Below are 20,482 nucleotides of genomic sequence, written 5' to 3'. Positions count from 1 at the left end.
ATGATAAAACACAGATTTATGAGGAATAAAAACCATCCGATTTGAAATTCAAAAAACAAAGCAAGCGCAAAATCTTTCAAACATTTCTGCCAGTGTAAACTAAGTTAAGCATAATACTACAAAGAAAAATTTTAAAGACTTGATACTTTTATAGGGAATACTTTATCAATTGTAAAGAAAGCACAGACTACTGTTCTGATTACAAAGAGTAGGAAAAAAGCCTTTGTAAAGAAAAAGCAGAGGATTCAAAGTACCATAATTTCATTAAGCGAATTTGCTGTAAAGCATTCCTTTTCCTTTTCTCCTTCTGAGGTATCAGACTGTGGGAAAAGTAGAAAAGAATGGAAAAGAAATATTAATTTTTTTAAAGCTAGAATTAGATCACAAACTGAAAGCTCTGGTGTGCTGCATGCCATTTCCATCTCAACACGGGAGGAGAATGTTGCTTAATGGCTCCCTTCAATGGTGAAAGCATATTGGGTTAAGAGTACCCCTCTGTTAGTTTTTATGACTTCTCCAGTGAGAAAAAAAGCTAAGAGACCTATAAATTAATTGTTGCATATGTTTCCCCTTTCCTGTTAACAGGGCCACAATTATTCCTTGGCATAATGATTCCTATAGTCCAATTCCATTTAACCCCCCAAATCCTCACAATACACACACTATTTCCTCTCTTCTAAATTGCTAACAACAAAGGAGCTCAAGAACTTGTTAAATACATGGAATGTTAACAGTGTAATGAGTGGGACAATAGCTTAATTTCTGTCCATTTTGAAGGGAAGAGGGTTCTGTTAGTTTCTTTACTTCATGCCGTTGGTGTTGGAATTTCTCAAGCATCTACTGGATAGGTCACAAGGTGGGGGAGGCGGCGGTTGGGAGATGGGGGTCCTTTTCCCGGCTCAGTCACTGCCTTGCTGTGTGCCTTCTGTAAAGTGGTGATACTAACACATGCTGTATCCACCTCTGTAAAGCACTTTGAGTTCAAAAGAGGAAAAGCAGTTTAAGTGCTCAGTATTAGGATTATTTCAGTTTTTTTGTTTCAAGATGGGATAATTATTAAATGTTGCCTCTACTGTAAATGGTCCGTCCAATTAAACAGATTAACAATAAGAATTTAAGGAGTGTCTGCATTTTGGAAGGAAGAGAGAGAGAAGAGGATAAAATTTCACCATAAAATGATCTGATAAATGCACACTGTAAAATGTGAACTCTGATCTATCACTTATGGACCAATCTACAACAGTGATGGGGAAAGTGAGGTGCCAATTGGCCAAGTCAGTTAACCTAAGGTCACAGAGCAGATCATGACCCTAGGCTGTTACATGAATCCCATGCAGTCCCATTACATTCTCCCATCCACACTACAAACAAAGTGCCATGTTAATGTAGTAATACCCCCTCTCCTTCTGGACAACCAGGCATTGACACTGGTAGACATATAGTGTCACCTGAAGGAAAAGGCACGAATATTGTACACATTGGTTTGATTGAACAATCATGAGATACCTTCATAAATCTCATCAGAAAACTTGAAATAAATATTGTAATTATAAAATGTTTTACTGGGAGATGAGTCATTCTGGACCAACTACTTAACACTTTCTTCACAATCTGAAGGATGAGGAAGGACTCAAATCTGAGGATATAATGCTAAGAATGAATTTTTGATCATAGACTGTGATTCAGCTACAGCAAAACTGTGAAAGCTGAAGAAATCAGTGCAATACCTATAAATAAAATGAGATTCAATGAAAAAAACTGAAACAGTAGCCATATAGGAAAGCTATTAAAATATACAGACACCAAATAAAAGAATACTGGCTAGGCAGTGATGTCCAAAGAATCAAAGGGTTTATATTGGATGATAAAGTTTACGTAGGATTAAATAATAGTGTGTCACAAAAGACATGTTAAGTTAGATTAACAGCAATACTACAGTATTAATAGAAGTCAGAATTGTTCTCCTCTACTCTCCATTTATTAGGCTTTAATTGGAATAATGCAGTCAGTTTGGGTGACCCACTTTTTTTTTTTTTTTTTAAAGACAAAGTTGAATAAACTTCAGGCAAAAAGGATGGGAAAGCCAGTTTTTGTTTTGTTTTGAATACACTAATGGAAGCTCCTTGATGTCACCCATTGATGTGCATATCCTTTACCAAATGGAGAGCTGCAAAAGCCATCTCATTCTGTGATAGACAAGCACCATATAAGATTTCTCCAGAGGCTACAGGTCAATAAAAACACATCTATATCGCAGGGAGGATATTCTTTATAATGCCCATGAGAGGGCATACATTTAATCACATGATGCGTATATGAACTACAACCAAGCAACCTTTTTTGATGGAAAAATGCCTAAGAGCTCCAGAATTGCGACACTACCGGACGGCACTATTTTGCTTTGAGATATCTTGAATGGCAGGATCTAGTCATTAACTGATTGAAGCAGTATGGTCTCAACATTAAGTATCAGAAACATGATCTGATACTGTTTAAAGTGAAAAATCTGAGGCAGAAGTTTCAGAAGCAGTGTCAGAAAACCAAATTACAAATACTCTACAAAGCTAGTGCTCTTATTAACTGAGGAAACCCTCATCTGTAAGAGCACTCTGAGTCTTTCCTCAGAGTCAGAAGGCAACTTGCCAGGTTTGTAAAAGATATCTCCAAAGTGGCAGCACTTCTTCATAGAATAATTTATCAGAAGGTCTTTTTCATTGTGACAAATAAAAAGAAAGAAGTGGGGAATGCCTGCTGTTCTCTAGGAGGGAGGATCTACTCATAAGGATGCTTTCCAGGAACTGAAGAGGTATGTCACTGAATGGACAAATAGCTACAGAGCTAAGAGGCTCAAAAACAGAAGAGGCATGAAGAATATAAGAAGTAGCCAGAACCAAAGAGGTCAGCATGGACAGAATTCAGTACTGATAAAAACAATGCAGTCAAGGAGACCTAATCAAACCAAACAATTATACAAAAACTAAATATAGTGTTTCATAAAACTAGCATTTAAGGTAAGGTTAAAAAAAGTTGTTTTTAGCTTTTAACTATTTGTTAATATGAATCAAATGGTATATAATACCCTGAAAATTCTCTCAATGTTACATTAGAAGTGTCCTGCAGGTTATTTGATACAGTGTTTCCATCTTTTACAACCATCAGAGGATTAATTTGGTTTGTTATTTTAAAAATAGTTTGCATATCCCTTTAAGGATGAGGGCAGAAGGGAGAGAAGAGAAAAGGAAATTCTATGGAACAATACCACATACAAAGTTTGTATTTATGGCATATAAACACCAACTCATAAATCCTAGTTGCAAGTCTAATGATTCACTCCTCTCAACAAAACAAGGCTCTTCTCTTCAACATTTACTGATAGACGAATTAAAAGATATTCACAAGCACAAGACAAAAAATTGTCACTTTCACGAATCAAAAACTATTTGAAACTGCTGTTGACATATAAACCACAGATTATATGTGATTTGGATTTAATTTGCTTAGATCTTTTGTTTTCAAACTGAAAGTTGCAAGCCCTCTTGGCAGTTTCACTCCCAAAAAAGATAAATATACATTTGGTATCTCTCTTCCACAGTGTACTGATATCTGTGAATGTGAAAGAGGACAGCACTAGGAAAAAACCAGACTGATGGCTTTGAATTCCGCTAATTAATGGTTGTGTAACCTACAGATCTGAGCTAGAACCTCATGCTCATTTCCAGCACAACTTGAGAGGGTCTAGGTCTGCATACTGGCTTTAGACATGGATGGACACAAGAACTCATGTGGTAGCTACCAGAAGTAAATATACTTTGTACCCATGTGCTTACACACAAGAAGGCACTCACACTCTTGTTCTAAACCATCCAAGTTTTTAATTCCCCATGAGTTCGTAGAGCAGACCATCTACTTTAAATTCTGAATCCTTTGTTTCTGGAGAGGTTTCTTCATAATACCTGTAGATATTGTGATGGGAACTATAAAGTCAGCAAACTCCTAAATTCAGTAATCCTTAAATCATACATAATAACCACAATACAAGTCTCCCAGTTTCCAGAATTCACTCAGAATTGTATGACACAAGAGATTCAACGCTTCAGACAGTCTCATTACAGGATACATTTTAAAATATTCTAATTAATTCCTTGTCACTAGGAGGCAAATATTCCCTCAGACAAAGTCCATCACCAGTAATGGACATGCCAGCTCAAAAGAGTAACTCTCACCTTTTTAAACTGCTTTTTCTTGCAGCAGACCTGGTAGTTCTTTTATTAATGTCTGTACTGCCAGAAATGCTAGGTTCAGACGTTTTACTTTTCTGAACACTGGACTGTAGAATTACTCTGAAAAGAGTAGGAAAAAGACAATTATATAACCTGAAAGTTTTCCAGAAAAAAATGATGAGGATAAAATATTGTAGCACAAAGTACAGATATATCATTATATATATCCCACAAATAATTCTTGAATAAGGGTTCTTTGCAGACTCAGGTATACAACTTCCCCTTGGTAATGCTTTGTTAGTAATTAAGTTAATTCTTGCAGTATTACTAGTTTATGTTTACTTTGACAATCTTATTGAATATAAAATAAGTAAAGTGCTTTTCTTTTAGCATTATTACCTTTTTGGGAGGAAAGGAGAAGGTAGAAATGAAGTGAACAAAAAGCTGTTGTTTTAAGTGTTTTGTACTGAAAAAAAGAGCAACATGAAGAGCCTGATAGAGAAACAAACATTATTTTCCCACAAATAACATCTCAACTGATGCAAAAGGAATCACAACTCTCAACAGCTCCTGAAGATCAGAGTCCAAATCTCCAACCCGTAATATATTCATTTGGAACACAGTCTGTAAAAAGCTTGGTTACCATTGACCAGGGACAGTTTTTAGTTGACAATGCTCGTATTTTGCTGTTAGAAAACACGGAATGACCACACCACACTTGTGGCATGATTTTCAAAAATGCTGACCACCCAGCATCTCCCAATAGTGTCATTGGCAGCATCAGGCACAAAACACTCTTTAAAAATCAAGTCACTTGTACCCTTTGCAATCCCCCATTCTCCCTATCTCTTTTGTTTTGCCTTGCCACATCCCACCATGTTTCTGCTTAGACTATGGGAGAGACTTAAAAAAAATTACTCCACATGGCACCTAGCACACTTTTGGATGCTCAGTTAATATATAATAATTATTATACAACAGAAGAGTAGGAAGGACTCTCCTCTCATTACATCAATTAAATCATTTTAGCAAGGCATTTCCAACTCAATTTGAACTCTGCCTTCACAGAACCAACTAGATTCTGAAACTATAATAAAAATCAAATTTGTCCATGAAGTGAAATAGTTCATTGTTATGCGTGAGACACATTCTCATCATTTTACCTTACAATAACTTGAGTTCTTTGTGTGGTCCCTATATGTAGTCCACTTGAGGTGCACCTGCATTGGATATGGCTGAGACCAGAAGATTTTTCATTAGTAGTGTCCATTGGTCTGTGTCTGCGCACTCTGAACACAAGGCTAAAGGGGTCAGCATGGACAGGCCACCTCTCCAGCTCCTACACCACCACAAATCACTTTAGGAAAGGATCCAAAATAGAGGAGAAGGACAACAGGTAGTGGAATACATATAGGAATCACACATCTTAAATAACTCCAGTTACTGTAAGGTAAGTAATATGAATTTCTTCTTCGAGTGATGGTCCCTATGGATAGGTCAACAGAGGACTCAAAAGCACTACTCATTGAGGAGGAGGGTGTGAGGACCCTGATGTACTACAGATTGCAGGACGCATCTGCTGAAAAAGCTTTTATCAGGGCATAATAGCTCACAAAAAGATACACACACAACCACATGTTGCTGCTCTACCGAAAGGAAACATCCTTAAGAAAAAGCTACTAAGATAGCCTGGATTCTGGTCAAGTGGGCTCTCTTACTTTGTGGGGGAGGTGTCACCATTAACTCATAGCAAAGCAGGATGCAACCTGAAATCCATTTGTAAAGTGTCTGTGAGGAAATTACTTCTCCTTTCATCTATTCAGTGAAGGAAACAGTCTCAGAGATCTCCTGAAGGATTGTGTCTTGCAGGTAGAAAGCCAAGGCTCAACAGACATCTAAAGAATGGAGCTTCCTGTCTTTTCTGGTGGTGTGAGGTTTTGGGTAGAAAACAGGAAGGTATATGACCTAATTTAAAGTGGAATTTGAAGGAAACTTTTGGAATGAACTTAGGGTGTAACATCAAAGAAACGTTATACTTCTGGAAGACTGTGTAGAGAGAGTCTGCCATAAGGAATCCAAAGTCACCTACTCTTCTGACGGAGGTGACTGTGGTCAGAAAGGACACCTTCAAAAGACAGATGAAGGGAGCAGGAAACTACAGGTTCAAAAGGAGGATTAATGAGTGCTGACAAGGAGAGACTGAAGACTCAAATCAGTATAGGTTTCAGTACTAGGAGGAAAGGTTCTATCAAGGCCTTTTGAAAACCTCACCGTAGATAAAGACCAAAACAGATTTCCACTACAGAATGGAAGGCTTTAATCATTGCCAAATGCACTTTCAGTGAGCTGAGCAATAAATCAGACATTTTTAATGTAAAAGGAAGTAGTCCAGAATGGTACGGATCTCTGAGCCCTTTGGAGGTATCTGAGGATGCAGACATCAGATAGAAAGTTTCTTCCATTTCATCACAGAGACTTCCCTGCTATTATTGAGAATGGATTGTTCTGCCTCTGAACTTGACCTCTCTAAGCTCATCATCCATTCAAATACCAGGCTTAGACTGAGGGATGCTGGATTTGGATGGGTGGTGTTGCCTTTCTTCTAAATCAGCTGGTTCAGAAACAGCTGGAGAGGAAGCCATCTGAAGGATGCTGGTGAAGCAAAACTGCCTCAGCCACCAGGGTGCCACAAGGATTAGCCAATGTTTTTTTCCTGCTTGATTTTCCTCCAGCTTGAGGTAAGAGGGGAATGGGTGGCAAAGCATACATTAGTGGCTCTGATCATTTTACTGGGAATGCCTCCTCTCAGGAATTGTAACCCTGAGCTGCCTGGGAACACTAGACTGGGCATTTCTAGTTTTCTTGGTACAAAAAGATGACCCACAACAGGAATCCCCACTGTCAGAAAATGTTCTGTATCACTGAGCTGTGAAATTTTCACTCCTGGTCTCTGGAACTGCCTGCTGAGGCTGTCTGCCAAAGTGTTCATTACTCCTGGAAGGTGCACTGCCAAGAGAGTGATCTGGTGTCAGATATACCAATTCAAGAGCTTGATCACCTTCATGCAAAGAGTGGTGGACTGCTCTCCTTCATGTTTGTTCATGTACTATACTGTAGTCATATTGCCCAACATACTGAATATGTAGGGCATGGATGAAAGGCAGAAGCCTTCTGTAGGCTTTGAGTGCTTGCAGTTGGAGGAGACACATATGAAGCTTGAATCTTGCCAAGTCCAAGAACCTTGAGCCACCTGTTCATCCAGATGCACTCCATAGCCCAATAGGGAGGCATCTGCAATTAATTTCTTCATGGGTGGAGGTGAACAAAGGTAACCATTACACACACAGCTTCTCTTTTCCCACCAGGCCAAAGATCTTGAAAACACTGTGAGGAACTGAAGCTCGCTTGCCCAGCTTGTCTCTACTCAGAGCATAAACTGTTTGCAACCACACCTGATGATTCCACAGATGGAATCTTGTGAAGGATATCACAAAGGACACCATATGGCCTAGGAGGAGCAGGCAGGACTGCACTGTTGTCTGAGGGCTCAGCCATAGCTGCACGATGTGGTCCCTCAGAGCTTGCTTGCAATCCGTCCTGGGGTAAGTATGCTTTGGCTGTTATCAAATCCAAAAATTGCTCCAGTAAAAGTCTATAGTTTGCACAGAAACTAAAGTGGACATTTCTAGGTTTCCTTAGAGCTATGAGGATTGAAGGAAGATAAGTAGGGATAGAGCCACCAACTGTACCTCCTTCCCAGTATAACTGATTTATGAGCAGCCAGTTGTTGAGGTAGGGAAATACTGGGGTGCCTTGGTGACGCAGATATGGTGCCACCGCAGATTGTGCCTTCATGAAAACCCTTGGGCGATCAAGAGAGGGAATGAAAGCTTTCTGTACTGGTAGTGATCTAGGCTCACCATAAAGCAAAGCAACCTCTTGTGTGCTGGGTGAACATCTATGTAGAAATAGGCATTCTTCGAATCTAGAGTTGCAAATCAGTTATCTTTGTTTAGAGAGGGGATTATAGAGGCCAGGCTGACCATTCTGAATCTTGATCAGCAGATGAAGATATTCAGTTGTTTTCGATCCAGAATGGGTCTCCAGCCTCCCTGCTTCTTGGGTATGAGGAAGTATCTTGAATAGCAGCCCTTCCCTCGTGCTGTGGATGGACGAGGAGCAGAAGTCAGTTGGATAGGGGGTGGGAGTCCCAGGGGCTGGGGTGTGGACAGGGGTCGGGGCAGTCAGGGGACAGGGAGTGGGGGTGTTTGGATAGGGGGTGGAGTCCCGGGGGCAGTTAGGAGCAGGGGTCCTGGGAGAGTGCGGTCAGGGGACAAGGAGCAGGGGGGGTTGGATGCGTTGGGAGTTCTAAGGGGGGCAGTCAGGAGGTGGGAAGTGGGAGGGGTCGGATAGGGGGCAGGGGCCAGGCTGTTTGGGGAGGCCTTCTCTACCCGGCACTCAATACAGTTTTGCAACCCCGATGTGGCCCTCGGGTCAAAAAGTTTGCTCACCCCTGCTGTAGGGGTTCCATCTCAGACCATGGGCGGTAGAAAGAAAATAGAGGGCAGTTGGCCCACCTCACCCCTTATGCCCTTGGTTCAGAGCACCAGGGGATTGGGGGCGTAGATGCAGGCCCTGCTATCACTGCAATAAAAAAAAAATCACTGCTATCAAAAAAATCTTCCAATCTCCAGAGCATGGAATGCTTGTGCACCTCAAGTGGAATATACATAGGGACCATCACTCAAAGAATTTCTTGTTACAGATTTTCAAAAATTATGAATTGCTCACTACTTTGCTAGTGGTAGGCACATAATTAAACCCTCATTCCTCACTTTCCCCTGCTGTGATATAGGTAAGCAGCTCTCTTCTTCTCTACACTTTCCTGAACTATACTATCAAACCCTAAACACTAACTAAACAAACCATAAGAACCCATAAAACAGATATATGTTTTACAGCCATTATACAAGTGATAATTAATCATTCTACTTTTTCTCATTCATATAAAGTCTAACATGCAAGAATCATGCTTTCACCATACCAGAGGAAAAAACTGTACTGAAGCAGGGTCCCTCCCGTGACAGATATATTAATAAACTATGATTGCGCCCTGAGGCCCATTTTAGGATTTTGGACCCACTGTGCTGGCTGTTTTACAAACAGTTTGAAAGACATTCCCTACCACAATGGGCACACAAGGGGTTGAGGATTATAACAAATACATTAATTTTAGTGTGGATAAGCCCAAAGCAGTCAGTTTTCTGCTTAACTAATTTGAAGGAAAACACCACATTCTGCAACTGAAGGATCAAATATGTATTTTTTTGTATGCATAACTACTCTGGCAAAATTCCTATACTGAAGAGGTAAATAAGAGGTAAAACGAGTCCACTGCTGTTTGTTCACTGAAACATTATTAATGAGCTTCCCCTATGTATATTATGCCTTCTATTTGTTCTATTATGATGTGATGGTGTTTAACAAACCCCACATTAAAACCAGGGCAAGGCACAGAGCAGTACTGGGCAAGGTAGGCCTCACCCCTCAGCAGCTGCAGGGCGTGCTCCAGTTGGAGGGATAGTTTAGAAGGACCCTGGTGGCCCAGGGGCAAGGTGAAAGTCCACCAGGTTGCACCAGAAAGTCAGACCGATGCCTGGAGCTGTGAGAGCAGCAGTTGCAGCATTCCTAAAGCTACTCTGGGAGCAGGGATCCTGATTCTCTCTCCTCCCGCTTTGGGAGCTAGAAACCCACAGCAGTCTGTGAAGAATGGAACATTACTCTGTCAGTGGGACAAACAGATACCCCTGAGCTGTGACCGTGCCCCAGAGGAGCCACAGCTTAGTAGGAAGCAAGTCAGTGGGAGTATAACTTGGGATGAACCAGCGAGTGGTCCAGATATTGTAATGCCCCTCTAGGGCCTTGGGTCCTTCCACTGCGCTCCCCTGTACCTGTGCTGTGACAGAACCTTAAGGGGAGTGGAAGATGCCCTCAAGAGGGATTGAGGCCCTCTACAGATGATTCAGCCAGGGCCCCGTCTAGAATGATCAGGCCAGAAAGAATGATGGAACCACTGCTGGACCAGTAGGCCAGCTGCCTATCAGGCTGACTCCCTGCGCATCGTGAATTTGTAACTATGAAAACATGTATCACATTTTGGGGATTCATGCCTGGGCAGGGACAAAGGAAGAGAACTATCCTACAGTGTTGTTGGAGATGCATCAACTCTGAACTGAGCAAAGCAACTCCATGTTCAGAGGCAGTTGCTACAAGAAGCAGTCTTATCAGCTCAGTTCTACAGCAGCCATACTAACAAGGAACTACAGAAAGAAGTAAGGTGCCCTGAGGACAGCACGGCCAGCCTTGAATCTCTATGGACTATTGAGGTTTTGTGTAATGATCCAGATACAGAATCTGATTCTATTTCAGTTCCTCATTCAGAAATAAGAAGAAGAACTGGATGTCTTACTGACCTGAGTAGCAGAACTGATGAGTACAAATCATGGGTACTACTGTTACTCAATCTTTGAGCATTTAGTGTTCATGAGCACCCTGGATATTAAAAAAATAATGGAGGAAGTACATACAGAAATATCTTGCCTCAGTCCAGAAAAAAGATATTAATCAAGGAATCAGAACTACTTTCTCCTCTAAAATAGAAGAGATATTGGTTTTCTTTCATTTCAAGCTCATTTACTTGAGGTAATTTCCTCTTCATGAAACATCAATTGAAATACCGTCCATCCTATGTCCATTAGCATCAGGCTTACTCCCTTAATCTTTGTACACTTGCCCCCAGAACCCTCTCTGCAAGACTTCTGTAAATAGGACCGAAAGGAAATGTCATAGTGAAAACGAAAAACTCTTAAGTGTCAAAAACGGAGAAGCATCCAGCTCCAGTTACCCTTCATTGCGTTCTTGGGGGTTGTTAGGTCAAAGATCCAGTCTGCCCCTACTTTGGAGCCACCGCCAGATCTCACTGAGGTTCCATGCTCAGAATGGTTCCTCTGCAGATGCAGGAATATTTGCCTCATAGCCTTCTCCATTGATAGCAGATGATGGATGCTTCAGCATCCTCTCTTTTCTGGATCTTTGGGTGCAGTGGAAAGCGAAAGCCACACAATCTATACACTGCCTCAGGGACTGACCCTTGTGCTGGCACCAGAAATGCTGGTCAGTTAGCAACATCTTAGCACTGACATACAGTTTTTTAAAAAAAATTTCCAGAGCAGATATTTTATCTCCAAACTTTGATTTAGGAATCAGACAGGTGCCTGGAGACCACACCAAGTTGAACGCAGCCACTTTACCCACAGAACCATACAAGGGAGAGGAATGAAATTAACACGGACTACTCTATTAATACCAAAGCAAACATTCACAATGACAACTCATAACCATACAGAAAGTAATGGAAGAAAATGGCCCAGACAGTTCTGGAGTTAAAAAAAAAAAAAAAAAAAGGAAGTAACAAAGTAAAAAAACCTGCAGATTCCAAAAAATATAAGCTCTCTGTAATTTATATTGCATTATCAAACATTATGTAAATTCTAAGCTTTCATATTAAATATCAGTGGTGTCTTTTCACTGCTTTGGTACAATCATTACAATGTGAACTGATCTGCTGACACTTTGTTAATTCAGTTCGGCAAGAAAGTTGTCTCAAAGCAAACAATACTAACAGCAAAGAATGCTAGCATTCCCTCTCCACCAAACTAATCACTTCAAAGCTTAACTGGAACAATAGACCTTGCCTACCCCACAAAAATAATCATTCTTAAATGTTTCTATGGCCAAGTCATGTTACAACAGGATTTATTCTTGCTTGTGTTGACAGAAAGGAAATAGTGAGAGAAACTTGTTTTACTCTTAGCAGGGCTTAAATATTAACTTTAAAGCAGCATAAAAGCAATCTCCCCATCCCATATATAAATAAAATTAGAACATCTCCAGCATTGTCAGTCTATAAGTAGAAAAACTAGTTGGCTAATGCAACACCAAGGGTAAGTTAAGGAAGCCGAGTAAATGTTCCCACATTGAATGTTAATTCTGCTACATTGAACATTCTTTATATTTTATGGTCTAGACAATGTAAGACATACAAAAATTGAGGTACACATTTAGCTAGGAAAGCAGGAATATAACTAGGGCCCTACCAAATTCATTGTCCATTTTGGCTAGTTCCATAATCATAGGATTTTTAAAATGGTAAATTTCATGATTTCAGCTATTTAAATCTGAAATTTCACCATGTTGTAATTGTAGGGATCCTGACCCAAAAAAGAGTTGCAGGGAGGTTGCAAGGTTATTGTAGCGGAGGTTGTGGTATTGCTGCCCTCTGCACTGCTACTGTGGGCAGCAGTGCTGGGAAGATGAAGAGCGGTGGCTGCTGGCCGGGAGCCCAGCTCTGAAGGCAGACCTGCCTCCAGCAACAGCGCAGAAGTAAGGACGGCATGGTATGGTATTGTCACCCTAACGTCTGTGCTGCTGCCTAGAGAGCTGGGCCCTCAGTCAACAGCCGCCACTCCCCGGCCACCCAGCTCTGAAGGTAGTGCAGAAGTAAGGGTGGTAATACCACAACCCCCTAAAATAACCTTGCGACACCCCCCGCCCCGCCAACTCCCAGGATCCTCAATTTGAGAAACGCTAGTCTCCCCCATGAAATGTGTGTATTATAGGGTAAAAGCACATGAAAGACCAGATTTCACAATCCGTAAAGCATTTTTCATGGCTGTGAATTTGATAGGAACCTAAATGTAACATATTACTAAATATGCATAATGTGGCCAAATTAACATTACTATAGGAATCTTAATTTTTGCTTTCCCTAGCTTTTATATTTAACTGTGTAACCTTAACACCTACTTTACATTTTGTGCAGTTAATACAGATCTGCAAATATGAAAAAGCATTAAAGCAAATATGTTAGCAATTTTGATCATTTGTTGGTTACGAATTTTATCTGAAGGACATATGCTCTTCAATGACACTATGAAGTTAGGATGACTCTCCATAAGAAACTTAATCCTGCTTCTAGGTCTAAGGCTTAACTATAGGAAACCGTACAATTCTTTCAGTTACATATACATCCATTATTTCACACATTCATAGATTTTAAGGCCAGAAGGGACCTTTCTGAACATCTAGTCTGACCTCCTATATAACACAGGACATCTCAGTACCAGCTCTTCCTTTAAGTCCAATAGCTCTGGCTGAACTAGAGCATATCTTTTAGAAAAACATCCAATCTTGATCTGAAAATTGCCAGTGTTGGAGAATCCACCACAACCCTGGGTAAGTTGTTCCAATGGTTAATTATTCTCACTTAAAAGTTTGCATCTTATTTCTAGTCTGAATTTGTCTAGCTTTAACTCTTTCAACCACTGGTTCTTGTTACACTTTTGTCTGCTATATTGAAGAGTGCCCCTATTATCAAATTTCTGCTCCCCAAAAAGGTACTTAAATAGTGTGAACAAACCATCCCTTAATCTTCTCTTGATAAGCTAAATAGATTGAGCTCTTTAAGCTTATCACTACAAGACATGTGTTCCAAACCTTTAATCATTCTCAAGACTCTTCTCTGAACCATCACCAATTTATCAACATCCTTCTAGACTTGTGGACGCTGTATTTGAGCAGCAGTTGTACTGTAGTGCAAGGAGTCTCCATTTATAATTAATCTGTAATGGAACCTTCACTTTGTTGTTCCACTGCTCAGAACCTCAGGTTTTCAAAAGGCACCCTATATTATACAGAAGTACCTTCATTATTCAAAAGACACTACTTATGTTCCGGCGAGAACTCAGCATCTTAACAAGCCAAGAATTGTTAAACTGGATATAAATGGGACAACAGCAAGGCTGGTAGGTCCAAACTTCACACTTTTTTTTAATCAACTAGCATGTCAATACTCTAAAAATCCCCTAAAATGCTAGTAAGCTAATGTGGGAATAGGCAACAGGGGATAGATCACTTGATGATTACCTGTTCTGTTCATTCCCTCTGAAGCACCTTGCACTGGCCACTGTTGGAAGACAGGATACTGGGCTAGATGGACTTTTGGTCTGACCCACTATGGCTGTTCTTACGTACATGAAATGAAGACAGGAAATCAGCAAAGGTAAGAAAACATTTTAATTTCAAGCTTCACTGGGAAGAGACATACAGGAGCATCTCTCCTCTGGACTGTCTAGAGTTTGTAGAGATTTCTTATATGCTATAGGAAAATGAAGACCAAGGTTTTAAAAGAATGGGTGCCTACAGTCCAGTTTTTAAATCTATACTTAGATGCCTAAGTAAAAGACTTGGTTTTCAAAAGTACTGAGAGACCCTAGCAGTTCCTACTAATCTCAATTCAGAACCTTTGAAAATCAGGTATTTATTTAGGTGACTAAATGGGTGCCTATTCTCTGCTTAAGTCTTCTTTGTAGACTACTAAAGATCTTAGCTAGCTAAGATTAATATGACAATTGGGTTTTTAACAGTAGGATGGCACCATTTTCTTCATTTAGTGGATGGACATTTTTAGTCTGAATTTTCTTCCTTAATAAAAGATAAATCTTTCTTTTTTGATGGTAGGGTTTCCAGCTATAGGGGTGTGCAACCTGATCAAGAATTGACGGCACTCCAAGGACTCTGGTTATTGCTTGGGTATTTTTCTTCCTTAACTTTAGAGTAGATTCTTACTTTTTTGGGTGCTGTGGCGAGGCCAAAGTAGCAGCAGCCTGAAAGTCTTAGCTTTCATGTTTAACATGAAAGCATAGAAGACTGTTTTAAACTATGCTTACCACTCTAGGATATTACATTTTGGACCCACTTTTTCCATCAGCAACTAAAGTTTCTAGTGTGCTACCAGAGTAATTATTCTTGCGGGGTCAGAGTTCTCTACACAAGCAAACTCCACAGTGACAAGACTTACACAAAGGGAGAGGAATGTGCAGTGGATTTATCAGGCAAATTTCTCTGGTGCATACACTTTACTTATCCAAAAAGTTGAGGTCTTGGGGCTCTTTTTAGTGGTAGGGAAAAAAAACACCAAAAAAGATCATAAATTCAAAGTGAAAAGATAATTACCTTTTCCGTAACTGGTGTTCTTCGAGATGTTACTCACATCTATTCCACAACAGGTGTGCGTGCTCGCCACGTGTACCGGTGCAGGAAGTTTTTCCCCTAGCAGTACCCGTAGGGGAGTGCTCCTAGCGATCCCTAGAGTGGCGCTTCCATGGCGCTCCCCCCACCCTCAGTTCCTTCTTGTCAGACAACTCCGACAGAGGGGAAGGAGGGCAGGATGTGGAATAGACATGAACACCACATCTCGAAGAACACCAGTTACAGAAAAGGTAACTGTCTTTTCTTCTTCAAGTGATTGCTCATGTGTATTCCACAATAGGTGATTCCAAGCTATATCTGTTGGAGGTGGGTAGGAGTTCACAAATTGTCGGGACAGAGCACAGCCCTGCCAAATCCGACATCTTCCATGGTCTGGGAGACGACTGCACAATGCGAGGTGAACGTGTGAACTGAAGACCATGTGTCAGCCCTGCAAATGTCCTGAATGGGGGATATGGACTAAAAAGGCAGCCGACGAGGCTTGTGCCCTAGTCGAGTGTGCCCTCACAATCAACGGCGGAGGGATTCCTGCCAGGTCATAACAGGTACGGATGCATGAGGTGCTCCAGTTGGAGAGCCGTTGAGTGGAGATCGGCCGACCCCTCATGCTTTCGGCTGAGGCTATGAACACCTGCAAAGACTTCCTGAACAGCTTAGTACATTCCAGGTAAAAGGCCAGAGCCCATTCCACATCCAGCATGTGGGGTCGGCGCTCCTCTCTGGATGCATGAGGCTTGGGGCAGAGGACTGGCAGGAAAAATGTCCTGACCCACGTGGGAGGCAGAGACCACCTTTGGGAGGAATGAAAGATGTGGACAGAGCTGGACCTTATCTTTATGGAACATCGTATACGGGGGCTCGGAGATCAGGGCCATGAATTCCGAGACCCGTCTAGCAGACATGATTGCCACCAGGAAGGCTACCTTCCACAAGATGTGCGACCAGGAGCATGTAGCTAACGGCTCAAAGGGGGGACCCATCAACCGGGCCAGCACCAAGTTCAGGTCCCACTGCGGGACTGGGGACCTAACATACGGCAAGAGACGATCCAATCCCTTAAGGAATCGGCCAGTCATAGCATGGGAGAATACCATGTGCCCCTGCACTAGTGGGTGGAAGACCGATATGGCCAAGTGCACCTTGACGGAGGAGGGTGCCAGGCCCTGGGCTCTAAGGTGAAGAAGGTAGTCCAAAATGAGCTGGATCGGGGCAGCCACAGGGGAAACGCCAAGCTCAGCCACCCATCGGGAAAACCGAGACCACTTTGCCAAGTAGGCTCAATGCGTGGAAGGTCACCTGCTTTCCAAGACGACGTGGTAAACCCCTTCCGAGCACATCCTTTCCTCCCAGCCTAACCATTGAGCAGCCAAGCCGTGAGGTGGAATGCCGCTAAGTTGGGGTGGAGAAGGCGGCCCTGGCCCTGGGAGAGCAGGTCTGGGCGGGACAGCAATGGCCACAGTGGGGCAACCGCCAGGCTCATGGGGGTTCCGTACCAATGTTGCCTGGGCCACGCTGGGGCAATCAGGAAGACCTGGGCCCTGTCCGTCTTTACCTTTTCCAGGACCTTGCCGATCAGTAGGATCGGGGGGGAAGGCATAGAGAAGCTGGACCAGGATAGGAGGAAGGCATCGGAGATAGCGCCCACTCCCAGCCCTGCCCAGGAGTAGAACCGGAGCCCCTGTGCATCTGCCGGGTCACGAACAGGTCCACCTGGGGAGTTCCCCACTCTTGGAAAAGTCCATGCACCACCTCTGGGTGTAGAGACCACTCATGCGGAGAGAAGTCTTGGCTCAGGCAATCCGCCCGCAAGTTCTGGGTGCCCGGTAGGTGGTAGGCAAATGTCGTGAGCTATACAGATGTCCCACAGCCTGAGGGATTCCGGGCAGAAGAGTGGGCCCCACCTTGCCTGTTGATGTAAAACATCAAGGCCGTGTTGTCCGTGAGAACCCCGACTACTCTGCCCTCCAGGTACGAGCGGAAGGCTACGCATGGCAGCTGGACCACCCTGAGCTCCTTGACGTTTATATGCAGGGCAAGGTCCTGCGCGGACCACAGACCTTGGGTCTGAACATCCCCCACATGGGCTCCCCACCCCAGGTCCAATGCATTGGACACATCTCCACCGACAGGGGCCTGCCCCTGAACAGGACCCCATGGAGCATGTTCCCCGGGAGGGCCACCATTGTACGGAGGTGAGCACCGGCTCGAGCTCTGTGAGGCCCTTCTCCATTCTGTCTTTGGCCTGGGAGAACACCAAGGCCAACCAGAGCTGGAGGGGCCCCATCCTGAGTCTGGGGTGGTGAACCACATATGTGCACGCCAACGTGACCTAGGAGCTGGAGACACGCTCTGGTTGTTGTCACGGGCAACCTCGTGACTGTGTCGATGAGCCCTTTCAGGGACTCGAATCTGTCCAGTGGAAGGGAGGCCCTGGCCAATGTTGCGTCCACAACTGCCCCAATAAATTCTATGCGCTGTACTGGCTCGGGGTGGCGCATGTGGACAGTAGGAGCACCATGTGATCTCACACCTGTGACTGGGAGCTGCCCTTGACCAGCCAGTCATCTAGATAGGGGAAGATCTGAACCCCACGACTTCTGAGGTAGGCCGTCGCCACAGACATGCACTTTGTGAATATCCTGGGAGCAGTGGACAGGCCAAAGGGGAGGACCGTAAATTGGTAGTGCTCCTGCCCAACCATGAAATGGAGGAAGCGCCTGTGCCCCTCGAATATATGAATATGGAAGTATGCGTCCTGGAGATTGAGGGCGGCATACCAGTTCCTGGGATCCAGGGAGGGGATGATGGAGGCTAGAGAGACCATGAGAAACTTGAGCTTTACCATGTACTGGTTCAAGCCTCACAGGTACAGGATGGGCCTGAGCCCCTCTTTGGCCTTTGGGATAAGGAAATAGCAGGAGCAGCACCCCTCGTGTTTGAACTCCGCTGGCACCCCGTCCACCGCTCCTAAGCCAAGGAGCTGCCCCACCTCCTGCTCTAGCAGGGCCTTGTGAGAAGGGTCCCGCAGAAGGAACAGGGGCGGAGGGTGGTTGGGCGGGGTAGAGGTAAACTGGAGGGTGTAGACCAGGGAGACTGTGTTGAGGACCCAACGGTCCGAAGTCAGCCGCTACCACTCCAGGAGAAAAGCACACAACCAGTTGGAGAAGGGAAGCTTTACTGCTGGTGGATCCCTGGCATGAACCGGCAGGTCGCCCCTGGGCATCCAGTCAAAACTGCTGTTTTCCCGCCTATTTGCCCTTGGAGGACCCAGGCTGGGGGGCAGACTGGGACTGCTTCTGCGGGCATTTCTTATAGTCCTGTGATTTTTTATAAGAAGGCTCATATTTAGAGTGAGTGGCCTGGCTGGGAGCCTGCTGGGGCTTAAACTTAGGCCTAGCCAAAGCCGGAACATATAGACCCAGTGTCTTTAACCATAGCGTGGGAATCTTTCAGGTCATGCAGTTTCACGTCCCTCTGTTCCGCAAACAGGGCCCTGCCATTAAACGGTAGATCCTGTAAGGAGTTCTGCACCTCACTGGACAGCCCAGACAGCAGGAGCCATGACGCCCTCCTCATGGACACCGTGAAGGCCGTGGACCTCACGGCTGTATCCACAGCATCCGATGCTGCCTGCAGGGTTGCCCTGGCGGCCACTGTACCCTCCTCCACCTGAGCTTTGAACTCCTTCCTGTCATGCTCCTGGAGGAAGTCCTTGAATTTGGGTAGAGCATCCCACAAATTGAATTCATACCGACCCAGGAGAGCCTAGTGGTTCGCCACCCTTAACTGGAAACTCGAGGACCAATAAACCTTTCTCCCAAACAAGTCCAGCCTCCTTGAGTCTTTATTTTTCAGAGCGGGTGCTGGTTGACCCTGCCTCTCCCTGTGGTTGACCGACTCTACCACCAGGGAGTTGGGAGCAGGGTGTGTGTACAGGTATTCATGCCTCTTAGCGGGCACAAAGTACTTCCACTCAGCCCTATTAGAGATGGGGGCAGGGAGGCCGGGGTTTGCCACAAGGCATTCAAAATCTTTGCCACCCCTCATGGAGTGTGAGGGCCACCCTGCCTGGAACCGAGGCTGATAGGATGTTGAAGAGGGAGTCCGAGGGTTCCTCCACCTCCATGGCCTGAAGGTTGAGGCTTGATGCCACCCTTTTCAATAGTTCCTGGTGAGCTTTAGAGTCTTCCTGCGGGACAGAGGGAGAAGGGGCCGTAATCGCCTCATCAGGGAAGGTGAGGAGGCAGGCGCGGCACTTTGCGTGCCCACCGGTACCGGAGGACCCACCACTTGGTCGCCCTCTGGGCACGGCACCAAAGATGCATGTCCCACCAACTCCTTCCTGGGAGGCTGGGAAAGGGAGGCAAATGGATGTTCCGAGGCTCCGGCCACGAAGCAAGCCCCCAATGGGGGCTGCGTCGCGGGCCACGGTGCCCATTCGTACCACAGTGCCGGCCATGGAATCTGGTTCCACAGCAGGCTGTTCAGCCTTACTGGCCTGTCCCATCAATTGACGATTACGAAGGGAGGCCGGGCTGGTGTATGACCTACCGCTATTCCTGGACCAGGAGGAGCGGTGGCGTCGGGAACGGTGCCGACCCTGAGACTGTGATTCCGAAGAGGAGGAACGGTACTGTTGGTAGCAGTTGCTCTGTGATCGGCTCCGACAGGTGGATCCGCGACGGTGAGGCGCTGACGATCGATGCCCGGGACTGCAGGAGCAGTGCCATGGCGGGGTCCTGGAGTGAGATGACGAACGGAAAAGCGTAGATGCCCATGTTGCGACTGTCTATGGTAGCCCCTCAGAGACGAGGGCCTTCGGTGCTGTCTGTCTTGGTCTCGATGGGCCCGCTCCTCGAGGCGGAGCGGTGCCTGGAGCCCCTGTCAGTCGGAACCCAGCCAAACAACCTGGTAGGGGTTGATGGTGACCGGCGTGGACTACGCGCAGGAGGCTCGTTGATCAGCGAATGGCATTGGGAACGTTCCCTTGACCGTGAACAGTACTGAGCCGGGGGCGACTGCAGAGATCCAAGCAGTGGCTTGCCTCTGGACCAGGGAGCCAGCGGTGGTAGTGCCCCTGGTACCGGCAGGGGCATAACATCCCGGGCTGCTTGCAGGGCCTCCGGCATGGAGGGCATCTGGACATCTGGGGA

At 44.7% G+C, this 20,482-nt stretch overlaps 1 protein-coding gene across 6 annotated transcripts in view; it reads right to left on the bottom strand.

The window, feature by feature from the left end:
- Positions 1-20,482, bottom strand: part of CDC14B (cell division cycle 14B) — an 84,760-nt gene that overhangs the window by 9,634 nt on the left and 54,644 nt on the right. For 3 of the 6 annotated variants that reach the window (XM_084629541.1, XM_084629543.1, XM_084629546.1), the window contains exons 13-14: positions 4,224-4,340; positions 255-320 (exon numbers count right to left, since the gene is read on the bottom strand). The exons of 1 other annotated variant lie outside the window; for it this stretch is intronic. In XM_084629541.1, the coding sequence (XP_084485667.1) occupies positions 255-320; positions 4,224-4,340 (183 nt within the window). The remainder of the gene's footprint in view (positions 1-254; positions 321-4,223; positions 4,341-20,482) is intronic. 2 more of the 6 variants (XM_084629542.1, XM_084629544.1) reach the window with 2 other exon arrangements.

The sequence above is a fragment of the Lepidochelys olivacea genome (assembly GCF_965140295.1).
Source record: "Lepidochelys olivacea isolate rLepOli2 genome assembly, chromosome: 5".
In the NCBI taxonomy this organism is placed as follows: domain Eukaryota; kingdom Metazoa; phylum Chordata; order Testudines; family Cheloniidae; genus Lepidochelys; species Lepidochelys olivacea.
Note: the sequence above shows the minus strand (reverse complement) of the source record. Positions and strands in the feature narration are given on the sequence as shown.